This window comes from Elgaria multicarinata, chromosome 11 (assembly GCF_023053635.1).
Source record: "Elgaria multicarinata webbii isolate HBS135686 ecotype San Diego chromosome 11, rElgMul1.1.pri, whole genome shotgun sequence".
Lineage (NCBI taxonomy): Eukaryota > Metazoa > Chordata > Lepidosauria > Squamata > Anguidae > Elgaria > Elgaria multicarinata.
Window position 1 is genome coordinate 10,959,308 of NC_086181.1, and position 22,062 is coordinate 10,981,369.

The window sequence follows — 22,062 nt, forward strand, 5'->3', positions numbered from 1 at the left end:
TCAGCAGCTAAACAAACCAAAAACATTAGCATGTTGTCCAAACCAGGGTTACTGTCTTGCTGCTGTCAAACAAGCCAGGATTCATAAATCAAGAACAAACCCTGGTTTACAACCCTGGGTTGTAAAAAAGACAGTAAGCCAAGATCTTGGGATTCAGATGATATGCTAAACAACCCATTTGTGGGTCGCACTACTGATCTGTGCAATCACAGCCATTGGATATGCATACTTATGAGTGTACTGCCCAAGAAGTCATCTTATCTTTTATAGCTTCCTGGAGTTTGCTGTTAAACCACACCGACAACCTTTTGAACTGCAGTGTGTTGTCTTTCCCCCTAATTTATAGCATACATGTTATATGAGCATGTAAAGTAATGGTTTTAAGTTACCTCCAAACTTGCTGAAAGGATTTGACCTTTCAAGATGCACTTTTCAGCTTCTTTACAACTAATCCCCTCATTTTTGGGGGGGAGAAATTGTCACTTTTGAAATTTAAATATGTCTCAGGTCAGACTTTCTGGGCAATTTCTTATGCACCAGGTTCTGGACACAGTTTAGGATTAAATCAAGGGTCGCTTGTCTTTGTATCAGTTTAATGGCTAACTATACCAAGGCACAATGAATTATTCTATCTATAAATTTTGCCTCTTTGTCCTGGCTTAAATTTACATTTATCCATTCAATTTGAGGGCAAGTGAAGTCACCCATTATTATCCCAGTTTCTATTTTGGTAACTTCCCTGATTTCTTTCTACATCCCATAGTCACTGTGCCATAGTTATTCTTTTGAGGATTTTTATGGACTGTTCACATGTGGAGCATTCACACACATGGCCCACAGCCGAAAACAGAGTCAAGCATACTTAATTCCAATGGATTTATGCATGCATGCTTAAATCCATTGGAATTAATGGGCTTAAGCATAACTCCATTAGTTAAGCATAACTCAAATGGTTATGGGTGTTTACAAGGTTGTAAGATATGATCATAGCATTAACGATGTCTTGAATTGGCTGGAAAGGACAAAGAGAGCAGGAAGTGAAGCACAGTAATAAAAAAACCGTTCAAGCATCTTGATAGGAGATGGCCTTCTCCTGATATGTTTTAGAACGGGAGGGAGAAAAACTCCAAACTCCACATCCTTTCCCTCTCTCTGACCTCTGTGTGATGGTATGTTTGTGTGTCTGCCTGCAGTGACCTGGAGAAATCGGTGGAAAGGATCCAGAAAGATTTGACCCACAATCACCGGCTTATCTCCACACAAGAGCTGGAGGAGAAATCTTTGGTGCTTAAACAGCTGGGAGATACCTTGACGGAGCTGAAGGGTGAGACGGGGTGGGGAAGCTCAAATAACTGTGGCCAGCTTGGAAGGGGGTTTCTTCAGGACAATACCATGGATAAGAAATCCTGTGCACTATCTAGTGCAGACTTTCTAGTGAAAATCTCAGCTGTTACTTTTTTAGAAAAGGAAGTTTCTAGCCCTCATGATTCTGTTAGAAATGAATCTGAGAAATATGTCTGCAAAAGTCCACCTTTCCTGTTCCAGGAACAGGACTTCCATCATGTGCGTTGCTCTATGTGTAGAATGCTAGTGGACAAATGCTCCTCTGTTATTTAGCCTCCTGGTTCATTCCAATTATGATTCTGTGATTTCATGTTCTACATCCGACTATCCTTGCTTCTAGTCATGTTTCCCCTACTGTACACATCTCCCCTGCTCCTTACCTTTATGTGCCCTTCTGCCAGTGCCATACCAAGGTGATTTTGAAATTCTGTCCATACCCAAATCTCAGGTTTAGTATAAAATACACTTCAGGCAACTTATATTTTATTTTTTAGAGAAATAAGAATATTGTGCATTATACATTATGGATTTCTCTTGAATGTAGATTTTTTAAAGGGGGTATTTTCCAGTGCAGGCTTTTGCATTATTTGTCATACAGATTATGAACAGCCTGTCTGTAAAGGCCCCAGGAAACGATGGGTTTTCCAAGATATTAGTCATAAGAATACATGAATCATGATGCCGGCTCAGACCAAAGGTCTGCTGAGCCCAGTGCTCTAATGCCCCAGGAAGTCCACAAGCAGTGCAGGAGGGAAGCAGCAGACACCCCAGGGGGTTTGTTGCCAGCCTCTGGCCATCAAAGATGCCCTGTGTCCAACAATGGAGGATTCCTTTTAAGCTACTATGCCAGCCTTCCTCAACCTGGGGCGCTCCAGATGTGTTGGACTACAACTCCCAGAATGCCCCAGCCAGGCTGGGGCATTCTGGGAGATGCAGTCCAACACATCTGGAGCGCCCCAGGTTGAGGAAGGCTGTACTATGCCAATGGTGCAGTTAGATCATTTTAGATCCTGGACTCAATGGTTTTACGAGGAACCTCCTCTTTAAATGGTAAGCCAGTCCTGCTGTATTTGGGGGCCCTCCTGTTCATTCTGCTGTACCTCTGCCCCAAATTCCTGCCCTGATGTCACCATATAGCCAATAGCTGTGGGTAGGCTTATTCTCCGCAAATCTATCGGTCTCCTGTCCTTGTAATCCTTTTTCAACGGTGTTGATGCTAGTGGCAAGAGATAGGACAGGAAACTTCATAGCTGCACAGAGCTGCTCTTCCTTGTCTAAAGAAGAGCTTACTGTTTAACCTCGCAGAGCGTTTCACAAACCTGTGTGCTTGTATGACAGGTAGCAATGCTAGCTCCCATACCATTTACATTCACAGGCAATCACGCAAAGACAGAAATGCACGCCTGTGTGGATCTCCTCTGCATGCTGCTTGCCTGCCAGTGTCCTTGTTTGCACTGCTGCTTGCTGTTGGAGCACATTCTGGGGACTTGAAGCTGATCTAACATGACAGTTCGTGCTTTCTCCTTTGCCTCCACCTTCCGTATGGAGACTGGCTCTTGACCCTCCCTTCGCTTCTGCTCCCCATCTATCCACACACATACTATATACCTCCCTTCAACCTCTTGTCATTGGGCCGGAGCTCTCCCTCTATACCTCCCTCTCATTAGTAGAGTTGCATTTGTTTTACATTCCTGTAAGAAATTCCAGAGAGTCACCTAGAAGGTCAGTTTTCTTGTGGGGTGAGAGCACAAGAGATTGATAGGGTTTGTGTCACATTTATTTAGAAACATATACACTGACCAGGTGGAGTGGGCATTCAGCTGAAAGACAATGGACCCTTTCGGATGTAACATTCCAGGCTCCCTAAACCAAATCCTAGCAAGCTAGGGTTTAGCATCAGGCCCATACATTGTCCCCTCGACCCTCACCCTCCCTTTGTATGCAGTCTGCCATGCATCAAGCTTGGTTACCTTAAACTGTAGTCCCCTGATATGACTGAAATGGGGAGATCTGGTTTAATGTCGGTTTACTAATCAGAATCGTAAACTGTGTTCAAACCATAGTTTAAGATCCTGGTTAGTAAACTGACATTAAACCATTTCTGATGTGGTGAGGAATTAAATTTGAGCTAACCAGGATCGGCATGCAAAGGGAAAAGGTGAGCTGAGGAATGGGGGGTATTCAATCAGGTTCTTTTTTTTCCATTACTAAATTCATTTTATGTTCCAAGTTCCATCTTGGATTGCAATTTTTTTTAGTCCACAACAAAATTTGTATGCATTTTTGTGCATGTTTTTTTATAGATCCACATTTTTGTACACATTTCCCCAAATGTACACATTCCTGTGTGCACATTTGCAAATTTATGCGTGTCCCCTCCATTGAACATAGTATTTGAGGTGCATTTTTGCAAATATATGCATTTTTGTGTACCTTTGTTTGAAATGTACACATTTGATACATTTTATTTTTAAAACTGTATCACATAATTTGGAAATTTACAGATTTTGACAGCATACTACATTCTGGTTCATGTTTAGGTCAGGAAGTGTGAATTTAGTAATTTCGCATTAAAATGTCAGCTAAACAAATTTCTTGGCCTTCCTTAGCGAGTGGGGCATGTACTGGCCTCATTCTCATTCCTGGCTTCCTAAGCAATGGTTCAGCAAGCTGGGAATGTTACATCCAAGCTAGGCCATTGCCTTTCTTCAAAGCATCATCAGTTTCCCCAAAGCGACAGCATACACTTGGAATTCCTCCTCCCACAGCTCCTTTTTGACAGTCAACTGAAATGCATCAGGACGTGACATGGAATATGTGGGTTTTTGGTACTGAGTCACTGTATATGCAAGTTGGTGTTTCATAAAATAAGCCCTGAGCTTCCCCCCCCCCCCCGTGGTGGTAATCTTGATCCCACTTACCTAGGAGTAAGCCCAATGGTTTGTTCAGAAGCAAGTCCCCTGGTTAAACACCCATAGGATTGCACTAGTAGTTTCTTTTTCTTTTTTTAATAAATCTTTTGGAACACCACAGTAAAGGCATGAGTATTTTAAGGATGCACGGTTGTTTATACATACATTGATTACAAAACCTACTCTACCTACTTGCTGCCTGGAGGCAGTGCAATCCAATCCAAAACAAGATTGGGTTTTAGTGTTGTTTTTAAAAAGCTAAGACCATCCCAGTAACCTTGAGGGGGAAATAATGTATATTATATTACGGTAAATGTCAGAAACTTGGTGGATGTTAGCATTTACCAAGAAGTCGTAAGATTGTAATAAGACCAAGAGGGAGGTTTCAAAAAATAAATAAATGCTGACATTTGCTGAGAAATGTCAAAGCCAATTGAATGCCTTCAATAAGTATACAAAGTTCAGTTTCATTTTCAGAAAAAGAACATCCCCACCCTATTCTGAGGGTGTAAATTTCAAAAAGTAGGACCACAATACAAGGATTTCTGACAACTCTTACTAAACCTTACCAGTATATGTTGATATTTACCAAGATTCTGACATTTAGGGAAGCAGAGGGCAAACCAAAGTAAAAACAATAAAAGATGGCTGGTGCAGACTTACCTTTAAGTCCCACCAAGGGCTTGAGCCTGATACTTCTCAGACTGGAATCTGACAGTTGTTTTTGAGTACCAGTGACTCCTGTGAGCTGCAGCACATTTTGTGGATAAGTTTCCCCTGGTTGTTGGCTGAGATTAGCCCTCAATGTCCGTCTCCTTTCCTTACCTACTCCCCAAGTACTTATCACACCTGCTTATTCTTGTTTTTTTAAAAAAAATTAAGGGCATTTCAGGTTTCTTTTATGTTTCTTTTATGTTGCTAGCCCTCATGAAAGCAGTAAACAGATATTCAGAAATCTATGCCACCATTGGAAAACTAGCTTTGTAGGCATTTCCCATATGTCTCATTCCTGCAGAACCTTGCTTATGACTGGCTGTGCTCTTGGGAGGTGGGAGATGCTGTGGTGGGTATTTACACGATAGGGGTAATGGTGTTTCTTCTCTGAGACTGAGTAAGAGTAATGTCCAGGGGAGGCCTGACTGCTCACTCATCTGAGCCTCGCCATCCCGCCCACCCGCCTGCTCCCCTTCTCGGCTCCATGCCTCCCTTTCCCCCCAGGTGAAAGCCTTCCTTGGGCCTGCTCTGACCCCCGTGCCTCTCCCTTCCCTCTCTGCCCATCCCTGGCATTGCAGCTAATTTTCCCAGCCTGCAGAGCAAAATGCGTGTGGTCCTCCGTGTAGAGGTGGAGGCTGTGAAGTTCCTCAAGGAAGAGCCGCACCGGCTGGACGGCCTATTCAAGCGGTGCAAGGCAGTGACCGACACCCTGACGCAAGTCCGCAAGTGAGTGAGCCCCTCTTGAGTGAGAGGAAGCCCTGCTGTTTCCCTTGGGACCTGATAGGCTGGGATATTGGTCTCATCCCCAAAGATGCTCACGATGTCCTGTTAGGATGCCCTGCAAGTACACCTGGGAACAAGATATTTGCTGCATTTGCATCCTGGCTTCCTCGAAGGAGCTCAGGACCAGGGATGGATGAATCTGTCAGTTTCACTTTCTTCCACATTTGATTTTTTAAAAAAAAAAAAAAAATTCAGGTTGTTTTTATTCTAAATTTGGAAAACTTCCCAAATTTTGATACATTCTTAGCAAAACTGAACTAAATTTTCACCCATCTGCACCAGCCAAATTCAATAGGTACAGCCATTCCCAGCATGGAGAGAACCATTTTTTACCTTCCTGCCATGTAGTTGTTAAAAATGTGGAGTTAGTCAGAAAAAGAAGTGGCAACCTTAATTCAGCACTAACGTGGCTGAAGACACAGAGATTCAAAACTCAGAAGAACAAAGTACTCAAAGCCCTGTGCCTAAATGGACAAATTTGTCAGGTTCTGTTTCTCCCATATTCTTTTTTTAAAAAATCTCAAGTTCTTTTTGTCCCAAATATAGAGACTGTTGCAAATTTTGGAAAGTTCTTATCAAAACCAAACTGAAACAAAATTCCCACCCATCCCTGCTCAGACCAGTATCCAAATGGTTTCCCTTCCAGGTACTGGCCAGGACCAGACTCACAAATGGAAACTGCATCCGTTCCTTCAGACCATTGTCTGGGCAATGTAATTGGGGCATTCCTCTTAAGCCCCACCTCCTGATCCCCAAGGCCCCTCCCACTGGCTACCATCATCGCCCCTATTGCCATTGCACCCACATTTGCTTCTTCCCGATGGCCACAGCTTCTCTTCCCCTCACTGACACCAGGCTCCCAGCCATCATTTTATTAACGCTGCTATCCATGCATACGCATGTGCAGTTTTAAAAATGGACACTTTTGGCAAGCAAACCAAGCAGTGCAAGATGGCAGCCATTTTTAAATCTTCTACCAGGCTTCTGTGCTCATGTCAGAGATCTTTAACCTGCTCTTGACCCCTCCCTTGCCCTTTCCTTGGCAGGCAAGTAGACGAAGGGGTCTGGGATTCCTCTAGTAACCTTCTCAGCCAGTCTCCAAAGAAGGTGGAATCGGAAAATGATTTCAGCAGGGGCTTGGATTTCGAGGTACCCACCAGCCCCCCAATGAACCTCCATGACCTGACGGCTTCCACAGATAGCCTGGGCACAACCAGCTATGGGCAAAGTCAAGGGCAGAGCCACATGTCCAAGAGTGGCAACCCTTCCCGGGGTTCAGAGATGGTTGCTGCCAAGGCCCAGACGGGCCCCGAGACCCCCAGCAAGAGGAACATCAACAGATCAGTGTCTGTGGAGGTAAGAGCACTTCATGCTTACTGAGTAGGAAAAAAAAACATGGGCTGGGAGACGGAAGCTATATAGAAACGCCTGGCAGCCACTGGCTCTTGGGTAAGAAACAGGGCCTGACAAACACTATCCGAATTGGCTCAAGGTATCTTGACACCTGAGTTGGGAAATTGACTCGTCCTCCATTAATTGATATATGGCCCAATCCACTGGGAAATTCTCCTTCTCTAATCCTGCCCAAATGCCATGCTTTCGTACAGCTCCTGTTCGTTTCAGTGGGACTTGCACAACACCCTAGGCAGGTGCTGTCCGTCTAACACCAAAGTTGCCAGTTATCTATTTCTCTTCCCTCCCTCCATGCTACCTAAATCAATAGGGGGAATGGGAGAGAACAGGGGGTAGGGGGAGGAGGAACCCCCTCCTCTCTTTTCCCTCCCTCTCTCTCTGTCTGTCTCCTCTTTCACTCCCATCTTCAAGCCATTTCAGGCAGAGGATGAGAGGGTTTTTCTGGCAGACTAAACTCAGGGTGACTATGGGGGGCTGCTTTAGCTTGAAACCGTTCCTGACCAGGGCAGGGTGGTATATTTTTTTGCCCCCAGTGGCTAATGCTGCTGTTTTGTATGCATTTAGATTCAGCCATGCGAGGTGCCACAGAGGCATAGAGATGTCATGGCCCTTCCCCATCAAACTTCTCTAGCCAGGTCCTCTTGTTCCCACTGGAAACCTGGAATGAAATGGTGGTTCTAATATTTAAATTCAAAAACAAGGCAGCAGCGAAGGAACCAGCTGGTTAGTTCCAGTTAATTCCCCCTACTTCCTGAAAGAGACAGCCCTCCTCACTCAGTGACTGCCTCCCTACTTACCCTTCTTTAGTGGCTGTCGGGCCCTGCTCTCGAGTAATCCGCATCACTGTTAATCCAGCCCTGCTTTACTGGCTACCCTGCTTTACAGGCTGCAGAGCGTGACTGGGAGGAGAAGCGGGCAGCCTTGACCCAGTACAGCGCTAAAGATATTAACCGCCTCCTAGAAGAGACCCAAGCGGAGCTGATGAAAGCCATCCCCGACTTGGAGTTTGCAGCCAAGCACAAGCAGACCTCCAGCAGCGGTGGCAGCGGGAGTGCTGCCTCCACCCCAGAGCACAAGCCCGCCAAACCCCAACACGCACAGAAGTCCACCACCAAAATGGACCCCAACAGTCGCCGGGGATCAGGTAAGGTAGGCGCAGAAGGGCGGAGGCAAAATGTGTGGGACTCGGTATGTGAGTGGGTGGGTGGGTGAGTGAGAGGGAGGGAGGGAGGGGGAGAGAGAAGAGATGTATTTAGACTGATAGCCTGTCCTGTCCTGAGGATTCAGGGCAGGTTATAGCTTTACACAACTGCAGACTGAACGCCACGTTGCCTGAAATGCCTGTGTGCAACTGGCACGCAACCCATGTGGAGAAGAATCGGAGTTGGGACTGTCATTTCCCCCTGTGCCGTAGTCCCAGTGAAAATCACCCACCTGGAAGCTGCAGTTTTCAGGTGGAAACGAGCCTCCGAAGATCCTGATTGTATCCACAAGACACCTGCTATTTAAAAATAAATAAACAGTTGTGTTGAATGTGATCACACATTTCATGGAACTTGTAGTTTGGGTCTGATAGTACTTGATTTTGGCAGAAGCTCGCTATGTGCATCGGTCTTCCCCAGCCTGGTGCCCTCCAGATAGAACATAAGAAGAGCCTTGCTGGATCAGACTGAGGGTCCATCTAGTCCAGCACTCTGTTCACACAGTGGCCAACCAGCTGTTGACCAGGGACCAACAAAGCAGGACATGGTGCAACAGCACCCTCCCACCCATGTTCCCCAGCAACTGGTGCACACAGGCGTACTGCCGCGAATACTGGAGATAGCACAGAACCATCAGGGCTAGGAGCCATTGATAGCCTTCTCCTCCAGGAATTTATCCAACCCCCTCTTAAAGCCAACCAAATGGGTGGCCATCACTACATCCTGTGGTAGTGAATTCCATAATTTATGCATTGCATGAAGCAGTGCTTCATTTTATTTGTCCCAAATCTCCCACCAATCAGCTTCATGGGATGACCCCGGATTCTAGTATTTTGAAAGAGGGAGAAAAATGTCTCCCTATCCACATTCTCCACACCATGCATAATTTTGCACACCTCTATCATGTCTCCCCTTCGCCTCCATTTTTCCAAGCTAAATAATCCCAGCTGTTGTAATCTTCCCTCATAGGGGAGATGCTCCAGCCCCTTTATCATTTTAATTGCCCTTTTCTTCACTTTTTCCAGCACTACAATATCTTTTTTTAGGTGCAGTGACCAGAACTGTACACAGTATTCTATGTGTACACCATCATGTCACACCATCAACGTTTGGAATACAACTCCCATCAGCCTCAGCCAGTCAGAGTGATGGGATTTGTAGTCCAAAACATCTGGATGGTTGGGGAAAGTTGATGTACATGATGCAAGCCCACCCTGTCTATTTCCCCCCTCCCCCCGAATATTGCCTTTGTATGTTATTGGTGCAATTGCACTGCGCACGTGCAGAAATTTGCATTGGTTTATGTCAGAGAGTCTGGGACTTAAACAAGGAACCTTCAAGGCTGAACCTCAGTCTAGGGGTTGTATGCATGAGCTCTGGGTCTGTGTGTGCTCAGGCCTTCTTCAGACCGGAGTGGGTAAATCCAACCCTTGTGATTGGCAGACAATATGAAGCCTCTGGAATGACCAGACCTGGTTGTGAACCGCCCAGAGAGCTTCAGCTATTGGGCGGTATAAAAATGTAATAAATAAATAGAACCCTGGCCTTTTTGCCCTTGCTTGAACAATACAGGTCCAAAGCGGAGATTTCTTTTACTTTGAAGTGACATACAGTGAGAGATGTGGTACGGTGGTGAGGTGGAGTGGAAGATGGTATTCTGCCACTGAGCAGTGACTGAAAGGAGAGCAGTCCCCTGTCCTTATTACAGAGGAAGATATGAGAGAGTGGAGGCAGCAAGAGTCTGGAACCAGAAGTAGCTGACTCTTAAAGAAATAGTAATCCTTCTACCACATATTCAATACACTACAGAGAGAAAAGAAAGCAATACTACTTCAAGCATGTGGGGAGTTTTGCTCTCTGCTGATTTAACTTGCCTCTTACTTTCTGCCATTACCACTGCCCTGATCATAACACTGACAAGTTAACATGGCTTGTCAGGAAAGAAGTCCCGGGGTGGAGAGGCTGCATTACTCCCAGGCATTGTCCCACTGGCCACCCATTGCCGCCACTGCATTTGCCACTGAAAGTTGGTGGTACGGGTAGTGGGGGCTGCAAAATAGACCAAGGGGGCACATTCCCCCTCTGTTCCAGAATGATTTCCTTCATCTTTGAAACATTGGTGAATGCTCTCTGGAGAGTAGGAGTGGAATCTGAGGGGACTGTTTTTGGCAGGGGGAGGAGAACTAGGTATTTCTGATGAGGGTCTCGGGTAGCAGAAGAGCAGGGACTGCACACTTTTATGTTTCACATTGTTATCAGTCATGTTTGCCATCAGCTAGCATAATACAACTTTTGCATGACTTTTTTTTTAAAGAGCGCAAATGGGTCTGGTTGCGCATTTTTATAAAGCCCTGCCTCCTCAGGCAGATGAATGATGGGCAACACTACCTGTGCCAGAGAGTATCATGAATGAAAGTCCTGACTCGCTAACGTTGTCATCTCCCTAGATGAATTGACGGTGCCCAGATATCGAACAGAGAAGCCCTCCAAGTCTCCTCCCCCACCCCCACCACGACGGAGTTTCCCATCCTCCCATGGTCTCACAACCACCCGCACAGGAGAGGTGATCGTCACCAGCAAAAAAGAATCCGGTTTTATGAAGGTATGAAATCCTTCACCCCCATGGAAAGGAGTGAACCAGTGTCAGGCAACAGACACCGAGTGGACTAGCTTTGTCCCTGCCTTTCCTCCCTTCTCTCCATTTACAACTCTATCCTTCTCTTCTTCCCATTCATTGCTCCTTTGCTTGTGATTCCAGAAAGCTGAATCGGAAGAACTGGAGACCCAGAAGCCACAGGTGAAACTGAGGAGGACAGTGTCAGAGGTGGCCAGACCTGCCTCAACACCACCCATCATTGCTTCTGCCATCAAAGATGACGATGATGAAGACAGGATCATCGCCGAACTTGAGGTAGGAGGAGCAGGTGTAAAGAGGAGCTCTTGAGCACTGATGTGCATCTGGTCTTCAGAACTGTGGCTGCAGAACATATATGGGGTGACTCAGCGGCTGTATGGTGTTTCCATTGTGGGCAAACTTGAGAAAACTCTTTAGTGGCACATAAAATGTCAGTAAATGTTTATATACTTTCCCTAAACTTGGACTGTGCCCCATACTTTGCACGTGCTTCGTGCTCAATCTTTCATCAGCCAAATGTTGCCCCCCTCTCCCACAAAAAAGGGTTTATAGTCAGGGACAAACAACTGAGAGTTTGGTTGCTGTTGCTTTCATATGTTTTTAAAGTTGAATTATTGTTCTAGCTATCTGTGACAGGCACCTATTGCCCCTCCTTGTTCATCTGTAACCAGGCAATAAAAGCTGAACGACGACGAGCTACTTATATGTCACACACTAATGTGTGTGTCTCCCACCCCACCCTCCACCCCCATTATGCCTATTATTAAAAGGCAATACCTCTTCTGGAAAGGAGGATGGACTCAGAGAGGAGAAGCAGCAGAGCAGGGAGAAGGTGCTTAACCCAGTCCCTTCCAGCTGTTCTATGCTTCACATTAAACGCTATCAAGTATGTAAACAGAGCCTCATTAATACGAATATTGCACCATTGACAAATACGGCAGACATTGTCATTAGCTCTATTGTGATGCCAGTATACAATAAACCATCTCCATTGATCAAGCCACGAAGGTCAGGTCTGCTTTGTCCCCTCCCATCAATGCTTATAAAAGGTCAGCTTGTTCATTAATATGGCTTACTACACCTGGAGCTCAATTGTAGGTGACATTTTTTCCCCCTCAAGTTCATTTTAGTTAAACAGTATATTCGCTGCTGTTATCAACAATTACCTACAAGAGCATTATGTATTTTTGAGGTGTAAGGTTTCAAATACCCCGGAGAATTGCTAAGGGGTTTAATGGTATATTGTAAACTGTTACATCTTTGCTCTTTCTAATAATGTTCCTCCATTATATATAACACTCACTTTGTTACAGAACCTCCATATGTACATGAAATCTGCATTGACATGGCTATGCCTTCAACAAGTACCAGATGTATTCCTATACATTCTCCAAATACTAGATGGAGTATAATACCAATATGCCAATTTATATATAAAAAACCCCTCTATAGCAGTGGTTCCCAATTAGCTAAGTACTGCAGACCCCTTGTTTTTCAAATGCCAAACCATGGACCCCCTAACTTTTGAAAAATTTGTTATCTCTATGTTAGTTACCTGTGCAAAGCAATTTTTTGGAGAAAATAAGGGGTAAGCCCCTAATAAGCAAAGGATTTTAGGTATACTAAAAAAACAGACCATAAAATTTGTGATATTTGTGATATTACCACGAAAAAATGACAATGATTTAGTTAGGAATATAAAGATGAATTTAATTTTACTAATGTCTGGTTTACGTTTGAACAAATTATGACCTATCGAGCAGCTACTAAACCTAAATGTGATGGGAGAAATCATGCCTCTTTTTGTCCCGAACAATCCCTTCCACATCCGGTTCAATATTTCCTACTTTTAATCTCAAATCTGAATCAACATCGAGCCGATTTCTATGCTTGTTCTTCATATAACAAAATGTCGAAAATGTTTGTTCACAAAGAGATGTGGAACAAAAGGGAACTAGATGTTTCAAAGCTTTTTCACCTAACTTCTTATAATCAGGAAAAAACGTCACCCAGAATTGGTCCAGTCTATATTCTTTGAAAAATGATTTCAATGAACCATCACGAGTCACGTCAACAAGTGCATCTTGGTCTTCCGCAGACAGAGTTGTTAGTTTTACATCACCACATTCAAAAGGATTCCTTCTCCATGGGTTTTCAGGATTAGGTGCAGGGAAGTAATCTCTGAAGCTGGTCGCTAAATCACGAAGGTGCTCAGTGATGTTATATTTTACTTCTGGTAGGAATTCATCGTCAGTGGACTCCAGAAATTAATGGAAAATATGTGAATGGTACCACGGACCCCCTGGGAGGGTTACGTGGACCCCCTTGTGTCCGTGGACCATCAATTGGGAACCACTGCTCTATAGAGCTGACATCTAAAGGTTAACTTGAATTTTCTTTACAAATGTAAGCCCATTGCGAGTTTGAAACTGACCCCTGTAAATCCCTTTTCCATTTGCCTTTATACTTCTAATCTTTAGGCTCAGTCTCCATAATAATTCCATTGAGAAGACCCCTTTTACAAGTAGTGGGAAGTATTGATAACCATTCAAATTTTGTCAAGCTTCTTGTCACAACCTTTCTCTTTGCATTTCTTGAATTTGACTCCTGATTTGTAAAAATACTGAAAATACATTAGAAAGTGATTCTACATTTACATTTTACTTCATTATAAAGAGTTAGTGCAAAGCCCATGTCACCAGCAGGAAAGAAGTCCTGTTTCTTTCCCGCTTTTTTGCCCCTCACTCCTCTCACCACACGGCGGTTCGTGAATAATGCAAAGGTGTCTCATGCATAGTGAATCCCCCCTCCAAAATTTGCATGCAGTGCACCCCACCCCTCCATCACATGTCCCGATTGGCCACCTCTCTCCCTTATCCCTCCCCATTGGCAGCAACAGCCTAACTGCGCAGTTGGGCCAGGACCCGCCTTTGGGACACACTGATTGGCTGATCAGGGCTTTCTATCAACCTGCAGGTAGAGGAGCTGCCCTGCCTATTTGATGCGGAGGAAATGAATTGCTGTTAAAGCTCAAGCTTTGAACTTTTTCAAAGTTTCAAAATTTTCTGCACATCTACACTGCTCAAGCTTCGGTTTAAAACAAAAATGAGCAAAACCAGTCTTGTAGATCTCTAATAATAAGCCTTACGCTACTGTATTCTTATATAACAAGATGTGTCTGCCTTCCCCCCACCCCCCAGAAAGACTGAACCTAATAACCAAGTATTGTTCACTGATATCATAGTTCAACTTTCCTCAACCTGGTGCTATCCAGATTTTTTGGACTGCAACTCCTAGCAATCTTGACCATGCTTACTGGGGCTGATGGGAATTGAAGTCTGAAACATCTTGAAAGCACCAGGTTGGGGAAGCCTGTCAAAGTTACTCAGCTGAAAATCTTTATTATAATCCCAATAGTAAAAACAGGAGGAGCTCATTGTTCCCGGTATTTATCCTACGTTATAATTATAGCTGTACATATTTCATTACCTTTTTGTCTAATTTTCTCAATCAAATCCATGCTGTCAGAGGAATATTTCTATTACATTGTTCAATTTTCCAACATGCACTTGATAAATAGAACATCCATTGATACATAAAAGCCAGGTGCATTGCATGGTTTGGTTACATGTGGAACAGCCATAACTACCATACGAAGCTCCTTGTTGTGATATTCTGCATTTCACTCTTGGAACCTTATACTTCCAGATACGTTTGTTCAAACAGGTTGATCAAGGCTGCAATCCTATACTCACTTCCCCAGGAGTCAAGCTCCAATGAAATCTGAGTAGACAAGTTTAGGATTGCAGTGCAGGTCTCCTCCTGCTTCTCAACAATGGAATTACTAGAGATAAAGTTAAGGAAAGCAACAAAAATGTTGCTAATATTTCATTTTTATAATGACAATGTTCCCACCAACAAAACTTATCCTGATGCTCACATTTTTAACTCTTGCTGTGACTTGTTGGCCAAAGTATCTAAATTATCTGGTTAGTGTAGATTAGGTACAGGGTGAAATCTGTTTGGTGCCCATTTTAAACTGAATTTACCTAATCCAGACCTCTCAAACTAATAAGGAACGCACTTATACTTTAATGATAGTACTTTTCCATGTTTTGCAGTGAAAAAATGTGTACAAAAATGGGAGACGTGTGCACAAGAATTTGTATATTGATGAAAATAATATACTGAAACATATTTATTAGGAAAATGGCATACAAAAATATGTGTATTAGGAAAATGTGCACAAAAATGCACATGCAGAGTTCACTTCTATTTTTAAACTGCAAACAGCAATAGATCAAAATGAACATTAAGGCTGGAAAAAATGAGAATGAGTGAAACCGAAATTGACAGATTTATCCATCTGTAGTGTAGATTGATGCATTTGGGAAAGTCATTATCCAAAGATATATGCAATTCCCCTATTTTTTCATTTAGAGTAAGTTCCCCATCCCACCCCGATTCCTGCTTTAGTTATCAGATATTTTTCCTCAATTCACTTTCTGTCCTGACACTTGCCCAGACTGTTCCAAAATGTTATTGTAGTCCCAGCACAAGTTATTGTGGTGCCACATGTACATGTTTTGAAAAGAGAGCCAGTGTGGTGTAGTGGTTAGAGTGTTGGACAGGACTCAGGAGACCTGGGTTCTGGTCCCCACTCAGCGATGAAACTCACTGAGTGGGCGAGTCACTGACTTGCAGCCTAAACTACCTCACAGGGTTGTTGTGATGATAAAATGGAGAGGAACAACAACATGAAAGCCACTTTAGCTCCTTGCAAGAGGAAAAGGTGGGATATAAATGTAATAAATAAATAAATGCTAATTTGTTTGGAATGGAAAAATGGTGTGTGTTGGGAATTAGCAACTCCTTCATGCCTCTCCACTCGAAATTATCATTTCCCAGTGACGTTGCTTTTTAGGGGGGGAAATGGTGCTGGGGGACTGTTACACATGTTAAGAGTTTAATGTGTAAACTTTTAGTTAAGACAAGTTTTTGTTTAATTTCAAAACAAGTTCTTAAACAATATCCTTTGGGGAGCAGTTGAAATGGAATCTTCCCCAAATATGGATCATCCATACAGATTTCAGGAATTCATCAATTAATTACTACTTTAAATGCAGATAACACAATGTAATAGTAGTCAACTTGGAATTGTACCAGAAACAAGTTTAGAAGATTCTTACAGGGAAATGGTTCCTCCTGGTGGGGATGCTGAGAACAACAAATACTTAACCCCAAGACTTCTAAATTGTATGTTTTTAAAATACTCTCTGATCCGTGCACCTGCAAGTGGTGGTAAAAATCACTTCAATCTCTCAAAAAGAACTTGCAGACCTGGAGGTGAAATCTTCCTACACTTTGGTTTAAGATTTTAAAAAAAACACAAAAACCACAGAGCTAAATGTAGGATGTCAAGATGGCCGCTAACTGTTTGCTTGCTTATATTGCATCTGTTGGGATTCTAAGCCCTCCCGCTGATGTGAGACAATAAGTATGTCTGCTGTGTAACACACAATGCTTTATTCAACAAATAAATATCTCTTCATACCTGAAGGGAGAGTGGATGCTCGGAGCTATCTTCTAAATAGGGTTGTGCACCACCTCGGGCTGAACCCCCAGATCAAAGGCGAGGTGGGCCAATTTGGCCTGCCTTGGGTTGAACCCAGAGCAGTACCAGGTCGGCCTGAGGTGTCCTGAGGCAGACCATTACTGAAGCCTCAGGGGTGCCTCAGGCTGATTCAGGGAGGTACTGGACCCTTTCCCCAGCTGGGACAAGGCGAACCATGAGTTCAGGTGAGTCAATTGGACTCACTTCCCTCTCTCCTCCCCCCCAGCCTTCCTGGCCTACCTCTGCTGCTCCTGGGACTTACCTGGAAATGTGTCGTCCTCCTGAGAGCCAGGCCAAGATTTGAAGTTATGGCGGGGGCTCTCTGTTTTTAGTATATAGATGGCCGCAAACTATGGTAGCCATAAAGGGGAAATGGCCCTTTATGGCCACTGTAGTTTGCGGTCATAGATATACTAAAATTAGGGAGTCCCCATGATAACTTTAAATCACAGCCTGGCTCTCAAAAGGAAGATGCGTTTTCAGTTAAGTCCCAGCAGTGGCAGCTCTGGTTTGGGGGGGGGGGGGGTGAGGGTGCAGTGTGGGGGCAGTGAGGGGGGAGCAGGAAGTCAGGAGTCCAATGGACTCCTGGTAGGCCATGTTCCTAGCTTTCCTGGGTGCCGGCCACGTGGCCAGCACCCAGGGACCCGCAAGGCCAACCTGCTAAGGGGAGTGGGGGGAATCTTGCTGAGGCGAGGCGAGGCGAATCTCGCTGAAGCACCCTGAGTCAAATTGGGGCCATTTCAGAGGCTCCAAAGTGGCCTCTGAGGCAAGGGGTGCACAGCCCTACTTCTCAACTTAATTTGGCTAATAAAGCTAGTCAGGTGCCTTCAGCTAAAGCAGGACTGTTACCTACAATCCAACAGGTACTTTAGCTCAAGGAGGGTCTTTCAGGAGGAGCTTTTCACAAGCTGCCACCCTAAGAGACCGCCTCCTATCTCTACAGTAGACTTTGAGATCTGTCAACTCTGATGTCCCCTCCCCCTCAGACAGAGGCTGAGTTCTCAGGAGTGTGTGTGTGGGGTCTCTGAGCCGTCTGCATTCTCTGCAATAAGCTCATGGGAAGATTCATCCTTGACGCCTGAAGAGTCTTGGAGAATCTCCTCCCCCACTTCCTGTGCAGGCTAGTAAATTCCTGGTTCTTCTTCTTCTGATTTTGAGTCTGATTGACTGCCTGAAACCCCTTCCCCTGCAAGAGGGAGAACAAGCTTAATCCTGACAGCATCATAAATGATGCACGATGCTTTTACAAAGTAACAACAAAAAGCCAGTTTTTGTAATCTAAAATCTGGCTCAGGAGAAGCAATAGAGGAAGGGGAGGACGATGGAAGCAAGAGTACAATGAGAAGGCTTGACCCAAGACATTTTGCTATCTGAGGCAAAGAACAAGATGGTGCCCTCTCCTGTTCTATGTACAAAAGCTGACTGGACTGTTTCTTCAACACTGGTCATGGACCAGCATCCTCCACTGTTCATAAAGGCAGCGGATTAGCTTAGGGAGCACAGAGCAGCCTGCTTAACACTCCGCTCTTTCTTCCAACACCCTGCTGCCTCCTCCTAGCACCTGCCTGCTGAGGTGACGGCCTCACTCTGGCTAATGGTAGGGCCGGACCTGAAAACGCGGATGTACTAACACTCAATTTCAGTAAGGATGAAGGCTGCTTCAGTGGTTTAAAAAGAGGGTTAGAAAAATACATGGATGATGGGGTCTATCAATGGCTGTTAGCCAAGATGGTTAAACTGAATGTCAGTAGACAGAAGCAGTGTACCTCTGAATACCAGATGTTGGGGGGGGGACAAATGGGGGAATGTATTTATCTTCCTCCCACCCCTTCTTCCCACCCTACGTGCGCATGCGCGCACACACACACGCATGTGAACTTTCTAGAGGCATCTGGCTGGCATGCTGGAATCAATGGAACTTCATCTAGTCTGGAAAGGCAATTTCTTGTTATTACCAATGCTTGTTGGATTTTGCCTGTTGACGAACTGGAAGCCAAAATGGCCGTAGATTTGTGGGTGCCAAAAAGGGATCCTGGCATCATCTTCTTTCCCGTGTCCCTCAGAGCAGCACCGCAATATCTTTTGGGTAAATAGTCATTATAGTTGGGCCAAGACCATCAGGTGAATTTGGGTGTTGACATGAGAGGATTTCAGCTACAGACTATAGAGCAAAGTTTCAAGAGTTCTTATCCAGCAACTTCCAGTGCCTTAAAAGGATATTGCTGTTACTCATTATTGTATTTCTATATCATTGTTATTGGTCATTTCCAGAGCTAGATGTACAATGTGTTTTACGTGTACTCATAATTTCAGGACATATCTTGTGATTTCAGCCCTTAACAATCTGTCTGGCCACAGACCCTTTCTGAAATTGAGAGCATGGCCAAGTCCTGTGGGCAGGTTGTCAGGTTTGGGGGTTGTTTTTCTTCAACACACCATTTTTGATTTATTGTTTATGGCTCCTCTCCTTGAGCCAAAATTAGCACTCCACACTATTTTGTTTTCTGTCTATATACAGCCCCCCCCAAAACAACCACCTTCCATGTTCTGACTTCCTCAGGTATTTCAGAGGAGCTCTTCATTTATTCCTAAATTCCGTTGCGACCAGCTTGCGCCAGCCGCAGACATGTGGCCCAATGGGGCTACCATAGCAGCCGAAGGATGGAAGGTAACAGCCGTTGCTCGGAAAAGATTGCAACTCCCTTCTTCTCTTTCTTCCCTCCAACTGGCTACCCACCACTGCACCTCTAACAGGATTCCTCTTCCTTTTCCGCAGCCCTCGTTAACTCTTCTTTCTCTTTCTCTCCGAACATTAACCAACTAACGGCTCTTTCACTCTTCCCCACATCACCCATCTGGCACAAAGTAGCGTGCGTTGAACTGATACAACACGGGATCCAGTGGGCACTAACCATGCGCGGCTCTTACAGAGTGCCTGGGCTGCTGGGCCTCTCCCAGGGAATGCTGGGAAACGTTGGACTGGGGCGGAATCCGGAGTGTTGGTCACTGTTAGGTGGGGATGCCTCACTCTGTTTGTCTGCCTTATGTTTCTGCTTGCACTTACAAACAAAGGGATTTCCTGATTGTCATGCATGTCATGCCCTTTCGGCAGAGGCGGGGTGCTCGTTTCCACTGCTAGTTTTCAAGTGCATGGACCCTAAATCGGGATATGCCACAAGGCTCAACCTTTTTGTTTTTTCCCTCCCAATTTAGGATTTCTACTCTGGTGTTAGTTGTGACTTGATAGCCTGCCTTATAATCCCAAGAAATTGAAGGAGGTTTTAAAAATTGTTCTTAGAGCTGTAAAAACATCTGCCGTATGTTCCCTGGAAACAAAGAACCTCACTGGTGATGGATACAACTCTCACTGGTGTGTAGAGTTCAATACAATTAAGAAGACTATTTAGTGATCTCTATTCACGTGCATCAGTCATGGTACGCTGAGGTTAGGAAGTGCTACCCCCTCTTCTGGCAGGGGAACTTGGCCTTCTCTCCTCACCACCTCAGGCGGCTTCAGGAACTGCCTCAACTAGAGGCAGAGTGTTGGGTAGTTCTTGAGAATTTTGTTCAGGCCACATTTCAGAACAAACTGACCTGATCTGCATTACCCAGACTATAATGTGCAGATCGGAAGGCAATTAACCTTTGCATTTTGGACTTCACCAATTTTGTGATGCAGTTCTCAGCAAAATCAGTGTAGCTTAAACACATTTAAAATAGCATACTTTAGGGTACATTTAGAAATGTGTACATAGAGAGAAAATACATATAGAAATGCATATATATTTTTAGAAAATACATTCAAAACTATGTATTTAAATACAAATTTGCATGAACACACCACAGATTTATTTGGTAACAGGACAGAACTGACTTATGAATGAACCCATGTGAAACCCACACAGACCAGTAATAGCCTGATTTGTTCAACCCTATGTGGCACCCAACAGAATGATCTTCAGGGTGAACAAGTGGATTGGTTTTGCTCATGCTCAGGGATTCCATATTTGGGATGGTGAAAGACATTCTCCCCAAATCATGCTGGCCGTGGCCCTGGGGGATTTTTCATTGCCTCCCTACTTCATGTAATCTGTTCTACAGGTTTCTTTTCTGGGGTGTATTTGCTCTCTGCTTGCAGCAAGCAGTGGGCTGGATTGTGTTGGCAGATCTGTGCTTGTGGGCAATTGGGCTTGCCTTTCATGCAAAGGATTGGACTAGATGACTTCTTAGCCCTTTTCATAATTCCATGGGCCTGTCTACACTAACACTATAGAGCTGAAGTTCAGTTAGAGAGAATTGACATTTCCAACAGATATTTCCCTGTCACTACCGTTTCTAAACTACAGTTCCCACAATTCTTTGGGAGAAGCCATGACAGTCAACCTCATACTATATATTCAGTGTAAATAAGCCACTTGCCATTACAGTGGGGAGGGTTGTTTTATATGCTTCCTGAGGATGATTGGAATTGTAGTCCAAGGCATATTGAAGGCACCTATGCGTGTCTACGTTTTTGTGATTTAAGTTCTATCAGAAATAAGATTAATTTCCTAATAATTTCAACTCTCCCTATAAATTATACCTCAAGACAATTTGAGATTTTTCATTGTTTGACTGACCACAGGGCTGGCTTTATCATGAGGCAAGCTGAAGACCCTGTTTTGGGTACGGGGGTAGCAAATTCTGAACTGATGATGTGCCAAATATGCCACCCTTGCGCCCAAACCCACCAGGTCTTGTTGGGAAAATGCGTTCAAGAAGGTGCTTGGAATGTATGTGATGCCCACAATAGTTATTGCCAGGCTAGCTGGAGCCTTTTTTATCTTGCCTGAGGCGCTTCTATCGCACTTTTTGAGGGGCTTGGATTTCTCATTATTTATTTAAAGGGATTACATAGCAGTTCACACATTTGTGCCGTTTGAACACCGTACATCTGAGACTTCTGTGGGAGCGACGAGCTGTGACCTGGGCCAAACTAGAGGTGATGGCGGCAGAACCATATCAGGATTAGGCTCCAGCCCAGTCTCTACCAAAACAGTGTAGCATGGTTTGGTAGGAAGGGGGAGCTGAAACCTCAACCCTGCTCTTTTGCTCAGGAGCTTCTTGTTGTTTTTAACAACTTTTCTTCCAGTGGGGCTTCATGACTTTTAAGTAAACCCTCCTGGAGGTGGGGGAATATCTGTAAAGAAGCTGTTTCAGGTAGAAAATGCGTGAGAAGGTTTCATCTTCCCCCTTCCCAGACACCCATGCTCTGCTCTAAATCTCATGCCTGCTCCCTTTTTTGTAGGGATTTAGAGCAACACAGGTTGGGACATGCCTTGTCACGCCTAGTTTCATCCTTGTACTCAGGCTTCCCCTGTATACTACATACCTTCAGAGCATTGAAGATGGCATCTTAGTTTTAATTTAAAGCCAAGTTTCTTGCTCTTATGGCTTTGTAGGAAA

General features: G+C 44.4%; 1 protein-coding gene across 10 annotated transcripts in view; it reads left to right on the top strand.

Moving 5' to 3' along the window:
* The window catches only part of SRCIN1 (SRC kinase signaling inhibitor 1), a 324,300-nt gene that overhangs the window by 277,519 nt on the left and 24,719 nt on the right, over positions 1-22,062 (top strand). For 7 of the 10 annotated variants that reach the window (XM_063138579.1, XM_063138580.1, XM_063138576.1 and 4 more), the window contains 7 exons: positions 1,194-1,324; positions 5,549-5,696; positions 6,800-7,109; positions 8,022-8,310; positions 10,816-10,970; positions 11,127-11,279; positions 19,178-19,285. In XM_063138579.1, the coding sequence (XP_062994649.1) occupies positions 1,194-1,324; positions 5,549-5,696; positions 6,800-7,109; positions 8,022-8,310; positions 10,816-10,970; positions 11,127-11,279; positions 19,178-19,285 (1,294 nt within the window). The remainder of the gene's footprint in view (positions 1-1,193; positions 1,325-5,548; positions 5,697-6,799; positions 7,110-8,021; positions 8,311-10,815; positions 10,971-11,126; positions 11,280-19,177; positions 19,286-22,062) is intronic. The other 3 variants (XM_063138586.1, XM_063138582.1, XM_063138577.1) reach the window with 1 other exon arrangement.